At 38.6% G+C, this 10,295-nt stretch overlaps 1 protein-coding gene across 1 annotated transcript; it reads right to left on the bottom strand.

The window, feature by feature from the left end:
• Positions 1–203: 203 nt before the first annotated feature.
• Positions 204–3,928, bottom strand: LOC137590829 (C-type isolectin Sp-CL4-like). The gene is made up of 6 exons (XM_068308629.1): positions 3,827–3,928; positions 3,113–3,227; positions 2,899–3,017; positions 2,666–2,797; positions 1,070–1,166; positions 204–524 (listed from the first exon to the last, which is right to left on the bottom strand). Exons 2-6 carry the CDS (start codon positions 3,171–3,173, stop codon positions 457–459), a joined length of 477 nt encoding a protein of 158 aa, XP_068164730.1. The 5' UTR covers positions 3,174–3,227; positions 3,827–3,928; the 3' UTR covers positions 204–456.
• Between the last annotated feature and the right edge of the window lie 6,367 nt (positions 3,929–10,295).

Below are 10,295 nucleotides of genomic sequence, written 5' to 3' on the forward strand. Positions count from 1 at the left end.
AAGAAAAAAATCTTGACCAATCTTGACCAAGGAGAGGGGAGTCTGATCTGTTTTTAACACAATTTGGGGGTATATGTGTTTTTAGTCTACCTCATAGTCAGGGCAACAGCTCAAACATTTTGCACACACAAATGTGGATACAGACCCTTCCCTTTAAAAATGAAATGTTTGCTAAATACAATGACAACACATGACTGATATGACATTTGCTTTATTGGCAAATTGCAGTTGAAGCAGTTTTATTTTGATTTGATGTCACACTTATTAAGATATTGCAAGCATATGTTAGCATCATTAGAGTTAGTTTTTTGAAGAGACTAATGCACACAGAATACAGTCACCATGTTCCGAATCAGATGTTCTCCCACAACTTGAGAATTTGGTATTGCGGTAAATTAAGAAGCATTTCATTAAAGCAGTTTTAATGAGGAAAAGCGATACTTCAGCTGATGATGATCACGGCTTCTTTGCGCACATAAAAAAATTCTTCTCTGAGCAGTCTTCGACACTCCATTGTCCTATGTCTGAAAAAAATGAAAACATGATAATCAGTAGCATCACAAGCTGCAGTTGAAACAGCCCACCAGTGGGCCATGATTGGTTTGCTTCGGCCCAGTCCTTTTTTGGTTACTATCAATACAAATGAAATATGTATTGATTTAAATGTGAAAAATATGAATAACCAAAAAAAAAATGCTTTCATTCATTCAAAGATGATGTTAGTGTTCAAATGGGATGGGGTTGTTTCACTAAGGATAATACATTTCTTGCTTTGATCTTTTCCAGGTGTTATAGCTCAGACAGAATTTGCAAAAATCTAGCTATAGATTATCTATTTCTAGCATTTTTCAGCTGCATGTTTTTTCCATTTTGCAGTCTTTCTTTGGTATATCATCTAATACTTTCATGTAACAAATTTCTCTCTCTGTCTCTAATGCCAATCCTAGTGCCTGTGATTAGGCACAGACTGAAACGACCTATTGCAGAGATGTTTTGTATATTAAACAAGTTTAATAAATACATGTTTGTCCTCCCATATTCGCATTTTTCTGCTTTTCCAACAACTTACCTTCAAAGTTTACTTCAATGCAACCTGTGCCAGATGGTTGATTGTCATCCCAGAATGAATAGTCGAATAGAGTTCCATCAGTCCACTTGAACTCTCCCTGAAAAACAGGAAGGTGATGATCAGTGATGATGTGTCTTTCATTCCTCCTTGCACCATACTTTGTCTACTGTGGGCAATGCCTGCATTCATGATGAAAATGTTTTTTATTGTATCCACATTAGTGAAGTAAAAGTCAGCCCTGGCATCATTCAAAGCTGCTGGTGTAATCGTTTCTAACTACTCCGAAATGAAGATAACACCCACATGGACATTTCACTAAACCTCTACAGGCTCCTGTTTGCTACAACAGCTTTTAAACGATGTGAAACAACTCAGGTTTCTGCTTGATTCCTTCATTATGTGTTGCTTGATGAACATTGTTGTTGTGAAACAGATGGTCCTGAGCCACAAAGACACAAACAAAACATGAATGCAAATTCTAGCAATAAGTTTCCAGGGTCAAGAAATCAGGTCATTTGTTATATGCTTTCTATTCATACATTGGAGTAACTGTTTTGACTGGTTGAAGGGGTCCTATTATGAAAATCACACTTTTTCAGGTCTCTACATATACATAGTGGTCCTCCCTAACCCGATCAACTCTAGAATCTGAGAAACAAACGCTTCCTGCATCAATAGATATTTAGTGTTTTGGGGATTCATGGCCCTGACCGAATCCAAATGATCGGATTTTGCTAGAGTGGTATTTGTGACGTCACACACACACAGACACACGAGAATACAAGAGATAAACTTGGTCTCACTGGTTAAATCCCATGTTTCATTAGTTTGCGTTACCTCAGCTCCCGTGTTATCCGTGATCTGTCATTGTCCATGACGATTTTTGGAAAGCACAGCTTTAACAATCACAATACATCACCGCTTTGAAGCGGAATGTAAGTATCTCAGCGGCCAGTCTCATCATGTTTACACAATGAGCCATGAGTCTTTGTTCAGCAAAGACTGGGCAACATGAGGAAGCAGGTCCACGCTTAGCGCCGAAAAATCAACCGTTATTTGATGAAAAACAAGAGTGCAAAACACAAAAAGGATTAAAGAACCAGAATTAAAGTACTATGTACCAGCGAAGTTATTGAAAGTTTCAAAAAGTTCCGGACTATGCCAATCGCAATGTAATGCAGGAGCGTTCGAGTGGCACAAGTAAACGGACGCACGTGAACGCGCGGGGGATTGCAGTGTTGATTGGGCAGGTCAGAGGGGGGAGGGAGATAGAGATAGAGAGGGGTGGAATTAGGGAGCAGAGAGCTACGCCCCATTAAAACAGACCTTTTGAGAGCAGAAGAGGATTTATCAATATTCAATTAAAGATATTGAGGACCACGGATCACTTTGGGGCAAGACATTTCAAATACAGTGTAGTTGGACATCTGGCAGCTGAATGACAAGAATTAAAAAATGCATGATATGGGTCCTTTAAGATGTCTAAGTTGCATTCAGTCCAAACCAGCATTTATGACCACAAGGAGAAACTTCTCCACCAGTAAGTATACAATCCCAACCCTCCGCCTGTTCCTTTCCAAGACATTCACAGCTTACCTCTGAATTTTCGCCTCCAATCCAAACCCCAGTTTCAGTATTAGTATTATCAAATGCCAAACAATTAGCACCAAACAGCTCTTCGTTATCGTGTACTGACAGCAGTTCTCCACCTTGTTCCTTGCAGTAGTCCTGAACGTGAAGAGAGAAACCAAAGGTTTTTTTGTCAGGAACACTCGACACCAGTATGAATAAAATTCATATTGGTGATCTTTTCCTGGTGTCTGCCTCACCTCTGCTTCACTGAAGGTTTGCAGATCCTCGACGTGTAGACCACAGCGATCGTCATCGATATAGTACCAGTCACCTCCACATGACTTTTTTGGATCACACTCACTATGCTCAAGATCAGCTGTGAAAACAAAAAAATGAGCTCACGACCAGTTCTTATTAACATTTCCTTTCTGTTATTCTTTGAAAATTTATTGCGTCTGCACCCAGGTCTACCTCTCACAGTATCCAGACAGCACACCAACAGCAGCACAGCAACTCCCACAGCGGGATGCATGGCTCAGGGATCAAGAGGTCTGACGGCACCACACAAGGAAAATGACCTGGAAAACTAACATTTACAAAAGGGAAAGGCTGTTTTGAGGACATTCCATAGTCTGGCCTAATGTGGTCAAAATAACGTGATCAATGCATCCCATTTATAAAGGACCTTAATATATAATTTGACTTTTACATAAATACAAGCTGGACAACATGTAGTGTTCTTGATTCCAAATCTTATGTTCAATTGAAGACTTACTTTGTAAAATTTAAATGAAAAATATATAAATAAATAAAATACTTGAGAAAATAAACTCATATTTTGAATTATTTGAGATTTCGGTAATTGTATTTCTAAAACAAAAGCTAAAACAGTTTATTGAGGTCCGTTGTTGTTGACAACATTTCTTAATTAAAAGACCAGTTTGATATTGTAAAATTATCTGATATGTGTGACGTGACATTCACTTACCTTTATTTAAAGGTAAAAACAAAATAAAGGCATGTCTAAAGAGTCAGCATACATGTTCAACACACAAACAGTTTTACTTCAGCTTTGTCATGGGTAACAAAATCAACAATCAGATCAGATGCAGCCTCTTGATTTAACAATGCAATAATATATTATTATGTATATCATATAAAAGACAGAGAGGAAAATAAACTTACTGCTGATAAGTTCTGTTTTCTGAATGCTCCTCTGACTGATGGGGTGATGACTCTTTATCTCATAACAGTCATGCCCTGAAGAAGTACTAAGGTACTGCCAATATCATCAGATGACTTCCACCGGTGACAAAGACAAACAAACAGGATTATATATTTTATTTGACCGTGCATGAGAAAAATTTCACTTTCTTCCTCTTGTTCTGTCTCTCATTTACTCAATTTATTTATGCTTTTTTTTTCTTTCATTGTTACCTTTTTACATCATATTAACTAAATCGTGTCTGAATGTATTTTAAAAAGTTTAGAAAATCCTTTCCAAATCCATGATGAACTAAGTCTCACTTACAACCTGGTACACTGTACTGAAGTCTTAAATTATTAGAAGTTTTTGCAACTATATCTGGTCAGAAACAACAAAAGTCTTCAAACCTTCTGTCACTTTTTCTGAAACACAGTGAGCAAGTCAAGAAACTTTGGAAATATTTTTTATATCAATCACACATTTTATCACAAGGACAGTTTTTTATTATAAACTTTAGGTACTAATGTCTTGACTCTGTGAAAGTGGTTCATGCATTCATCTCTATTAAACTACTATTTCATTTTTCCTTTTTGTAGGATTATACAATCAATCAGTGGAATGGCTCCAGTTCATCCAAAATGCAGCGCTAGGCCCCTATTACACAACCATGAAAATTTGAGCACATCAGTCTAGTGATGAAAGCACTTCACTAGCTCCTGGTAAAATACAGAATCACCTTAAAAACACAGTTAATGGTTCATAAAGTACATAAAAATGTGTTTGTTTCACCAAGAGTTAAATCTAAGCCAGGAGAGGGTGCCTTTACTGTAAACCTTCTGACTGGGACAGACTGCTCTCGGATCTGAGGTCCAGCGCCACTCCTTCCACCTTCAAGTGCTGAAACCTTCCTGTTCTCCTAAGTATCTTTTTTATGTTGTAAAGTATTCGTCTTTTAATTTTCATGTTTTCTTTCTGGTTGTTTCTACTATGTATTTGGCATTCAGGTAGATTACTTTACTACCTGAACAGTGATTTCTACATTTTATTACAACGATAAAAGTTTTTGATGATGTAACTTTCCAGAGTTGCAAACATCCTGTTGCAAGCGTTGGACACCAGGATACAAAACTAGCAGGACGTCCATTACATTGCCGATGCCATCCTGACCTCTGTTGAGTCTGTAATCTCGTGGAGAGACTTTCCAAAAATTATCCGTATAGAATGAGATCACAGTAGGGATTCAGCTCGTCTTCATCGGAGGAGCATTAATAAACTCAACAGAGTCTGCAGCAGAAACGCAACTGGACGGTCTGATGATATTTCCTTATTGTTTTGGCCATATATTGGTTGTTGATTGTGTACATGAGCGAGGCCGGAAAGAAACTTAATAAACGTGCAAAGTGAAGCTTTGATTTTATTCTTTTCAGTTGAGTTTTGCCCATTTTTTTGACGACAGTACGACAGTATTTAGAAAAGTTTTCACCCCTTGTGGTTCGCAAACGGACAAACATCCTAAATTTAAGAGTTTCCTTTTTAGCCGAAGCAGTCATTGTGTAAACGGACATACTTTTTGTATACCCCACATTCATTGGCTCTGGCTAAGCAGTGCTTCTCTTTTTGTGATGCAATCCTCGCCTCCCTTTCAGTAGGAGTTTCACTCAGAATTCGTTGAGGTTTTTTGTGTCGTTCTTTCTGTTTGGACTCTGCTCAAAAACACAAAAATTGTTGGACCAGTTATGACACTCTAAAATTATGTTAACTGGGAAGTCCATGTATAGTTATTTCTTCTCCTAAAAAAGCCGATGCCTTACACCATCTTTTTCAAGTGATTCCTTCTGGTAGATGCTCTGTGATTGGTTGGGCACCATGATTGGCTGGGCACTTGATTGACAGGTGGTGGGTGAAGTTGGTGAGAGTGTGACAGCTTGAGACTTTCAAGTGCGCTTATTCAAATACATTGGTGGGGAGATACTAATACTAATACTAATACTAATACTAATACTAATACTAATACTAATACTAATACTAATACTAATACTAATACTAATACTAATATACTACTACTACTTCTACTACTACTACTAATAATAATAATTATAATAACACTCAGTTTTATTGGCCGGCCCCAAATTGACTGGAGGTATGAGTGGGTGCGTGTGTGGTTGTCTGTGTCTCTGTGTAGCTCCGCGGCGCACTGGCGTCGCACCCGGAGTTTGCCCCTCCTCACGCCCTATGCCAGCTTCCCATGACCCGCGCAAGCGGATGAAGGGGGTGGGAAAATGAATAAAAGAATGAAGATTTCAGGACAGCAATCCTGAAACAATTAAACATGTACTATGTGGTCATCTGCCTTCACCGGCTCATTTAAGATGAACTGAGGTGAAGCAAGCAGCTGCCTCATTGTTTGATGAGTCTAAATTTAATTACTTTTTTTTTTTTTGGTAACCACAGAGGGCACCTTCTCTGTTCATTTTCTGTCTCACTTTCCCATCATAAATAAATGTGGATAATAGATATAATAACACTCCTGTGCTTGAAGCAACACATCATTCCCAATATTTACGAATAGGTGCATAATTACACAGTAAAACAAACAGCAAGAAGCAAATATTTAATCTTTTGAAATATTTATTAAACTGTTTTCTGAACGCTCCTCTGACTGATGGGGGGATGGTTCTCATATCAACAACTAAGACATACTAATTGACTGCCAATAATATCAGATGACTTTTAATTTTTTTACCAAGACAGACAACTGGAATTACATGTTTTATTTGATCTAGTGTGAGAAAGTTCAATTCTTGCTCTTTTTCTGTCTCTCTTTTTCCTAATCCATTTTTGTGTGTTTTGTTTTATTATTACTGTATTTCATGATCTTAACTACTTTGTCAATTTTGAATTTTTGTTGTTTTTGTATCTGGTTTTTGAGAAAATAATTTTCATATCCATGATGATTTAAGTCCAATTTACAGCCTAGTAAACTGTATTGAAGACATAATAACTACAGAAAAGATAAGTAAATCTATCGGTGGATGGATGCAGCTTTCAATAGGTAGATAAGATAGATGGATGGACAGAGACAGACAGATAGACAGACATACACGTAGATGGATGGATGGATGGATGGATGGATGATAAATAGATAGATAGACACACAGACAGAGACAGATAGATCAATAGATCCTCATTGTATCTAAAACATCAAGTGGAGAGGATAAGAAAAAGATTTGAAGAAATTGGTGAAGATCCAGACAAGTCCAGGTCGGGCAAACCCCAAAATGTTCAAGACTGTTGCGTCGACAGTTAATGGCCACCCGTTTTTTTAACTGCAGCTGTGGTGAAACTTTCTTTGGCCTAACTTGGGGTGCACAGTGACGAACAATGAAACTTGGCCCTTAAATAACACCCTGGCTGCCAGTATAGATGGTTTTGATAGCAGGGCTCTCAGAACCATCGAAAACATCAGGTGGCCCCAGCGGGTTTCCAACAAAGTGCTTAGAAGCCACAAATATCAAGGCAAGAAAGCTCCTCACCATGCACGGAGGGTATCACCTACATTCCAGCACCCTGACACTATACATCACAGTTGTCAAAATCAAAGCTCGCCCGATGTGGCCCGTTGCGTATTATTTATGGCCTTCTGGAAAATTTTTAATTACTATTAGAACCGGCCTGCAGGCTACATCGGCCTGCTGGTGTTTCGTACGCACTAAAACTACATTACCCACAATGCAACAGTAGCAGAAATCACTGCAACGCAACAAGCATCCTTCAGATTTCATCCCTTATCAGCTGTGCAGCACGGTGGTGCAGTGGGTAACGCTGTCACCGAACAGAAAGGTGGTTGCCGGTACGTGTCCCGCTCCATGTGGAGCTTGCGTGGGTTCTCGCATTTCTTGTACTTTTAATGTTTGTATTATTCTGGTTATCTTTTCTACTTTTTTTGTTTTTCAGTTTCTAAATGATGTGTATTAGTCTATAAGGTCTATTCTTCTCCATCCATCCATGCATCCATCCATCTATCCATCCACTTATCACACATTAGGTGGTTGTGGCAGTAGGCTGTCAGGGTTTTCTCAAAGATGAATAATAAAATATGCGTGTGGTTCAACTTGTCGTGCCTTCCTGGAGGCTTCGCAGCACAGAGATCCAAAATATTTTGCAATTCATATTCTTTTATGGTCATTTCATGAGGCAAATGTAGCATTCATAGGATTGTGCCACAGGGAGGGCAAAACACAGATCAGCAGCACCACAGTTTGAATATCAAGTCAATTTACTTTGCATCCATTTGTCATTTGTATACATCACCTGAACAGTGGTTTCACAAACAATTCAAAAGCACACACAGAAAAATAATTGAGCATTTTTCCTTCATTTAGACATGTAGTTATACTGTAAGTATAATTTAAAAAAAAAAAAATCAGTGCAGTATACTACTTTAGAAATATGAAAATATACTGCAAATGTACAGATCAGTGCTCACAGATTTTTCACAAATATTAAAAAAAAGTATTAAAATATTAAAAAAGTCCAGGAACCATATATTATAGAAGTGACCATTTTTGGTAATTCGATTTTCTATGTGATGTAAGTTTTTAAAAAATGTCACAATTGAAATAGTTATATACTCCGACAAGATGCCATTTTTAAGATCAAAGTGTTTTAGTGGGAAGTGTTAATATCTGTTTCCATACTGACCCTCTTTTATTATTTGTGAAAGAATGATACACATAACAAAATATCCATCCATACATGAATGGATATACAAATTATGAATCAATAAATATATATACAAACCACTGTTAAACATGTGATGTTCAGTTTTGCATCCTTTGACATCAGTGATCCTCCCAAGAAACAAGACTCCAAGCATCCATCACACAATGATGAATGGATTCAGCCTGATAAGAAATGCAGCCCCTTTGTGGAGCACCCAAATGAGCAGCTTGTGAGGGGGACGGAGCTCTGCTCAAGGGCACCGCGGCAGTGCTCTGGAGGTGAGCTGACGCATTCCACTGTCAGCTCACACTCCGGGTGTTTTTGGGCAGGAGTGGGAAATTAACCGCCGAGCTTGGAACATCGGACGACCTGCTCTACCGCTCACTCGACCACTGAGCCACTGCCGCCCAATGATAACCTACTTTGTTGATCATCTCCCTCATCCCCTCTGCGTCTTTTAGTTGTTATTACTTCTGAGTCAATGTCATTATCTGTGTTAAAACATGCTTATGAGGATCCTACATCCTGACTCATGACTGATTGCAGACAGCATTCAAAATCCGATCCCAATAATTTAGAATTTCTAAGTCACTCTAATTTACTAGTTTATATTTGAGAGTTTACCAAATAAATCTGTCACATGTGTTATAATCTAATCCTCACCATGATTCAGGGTTTCATTTACAGCATTTTAATTTTCCTTCTCGGTGTAAAAAAAGCAGAGGCAGCACTAAGTTACTGGGCAGAACAAACCACATTGTGGCCAAAGTCACAGCACAGATGTCCCGAAGTACATGGAAAAATTCAAGTATTGTGTAAAGCAGATTTCCCATTATCCTAAACATTAGTATTACCATTATAGCAATGATGGTCTGAAAAGCCCTTTCTTTTGATTGGTCCACACGCTCCCTATTCCCTCCCACCTCTCCTGGCCCTGGACGCTTAAGAGCACAAAGAACTGAAATGCTGAAAAATGACGTGACAGCTATAAAACAAGCCACGATGAATAAATATAGAATTAAATTCACCAGTTCACTGCACATGAAATATACAACCAGCCATCCAACGCTCAAGACCCAAACACATCCAATGCTGATGTTTCTAAGCATAGGCCCTCGAGTCTGTCTGAGGCTCAGGTAGGTGACGGGGTGAACAACAGCCATGTAGCGCTCCATGCAGGTCATGAGGTGAAACAGACTGAGTCCTAATGAGGTGACGGTCCAGATGCAGAGGCCCAAAAACCAAGTTACTGTAAGACTGTTGTAGCCGCCAGAAAAATATAGGGTGAACCCCAAGATTTCGATCATATGCATGATGATGGAGTGATGGATGAAGAACTCAGAGCGCCTTGTTGTCGATGTGGATGTGGAACGCTGTTTCCTCCACTTTTGGAAACCCAGGTAGAGGACAAGGATGGGAATAGGTAGGAGGAGGATGTAAGTGATGAAAATAGTCGAGAAGGCAGAGATGCCAATTTCAGATGTGTAACATGAGTTTAGAAGAAGCTGGAAGGAGGAATTAAAGGAGAAGGTGGTCACAGGAACATTGAAAATAATAGGGAATGAGTAGTTAACTGACATGTTTATAATATATACATGTAGAGGTCTGAAGAGGAGAATAGTCAGAGAGAACAGAAGTGGTAGAATGACAAAAAGCAAAAGAAAGATTGGAGAAAATAAAACAATAAGTTAAGAAATCATTCAGTGCAGATTAATTTCGAGTAAA

Source organism: Antennarius striatus, chromosome 23, assembly GCF_040054535.1.
Source record: "Antennarius striatus isolate MH-2024 chromosome 23, ASM4005453v1, whole genome shotgun sequence".
In the NCBI taxonomy this organism is placed as follows: domain Eukaryota; kingdom Metazoa; phylum Chordata; class Actinopteri; order Lophiiformes; family Antennariidae; genus Antennarius; species Antennarius striatus.

Coding starts and splice junctions, on each gene's coding strand:
- LOC137590829 (XM_068308629.1), bottom strand. CDS start 3,173: ATGCATCCCGCTGTGGGAGTTGCTGTGCTGCTGTTGGTGTGCTGTCTG. Junction 2,798..2,898: donor AAACCTTCAGTGAAGCAGAG/GTGAGGCAGACA, acceptor CTTCACGTTCAG/GACTACTGCAAGGAACAAGG. Junction 525..1,069: donor CATTGAAGTAAACTTTGAAG/GTAAGTTGTTGG, acceptor CATTTTTTTCAG/ACATAGGACAATGGAGTGTC.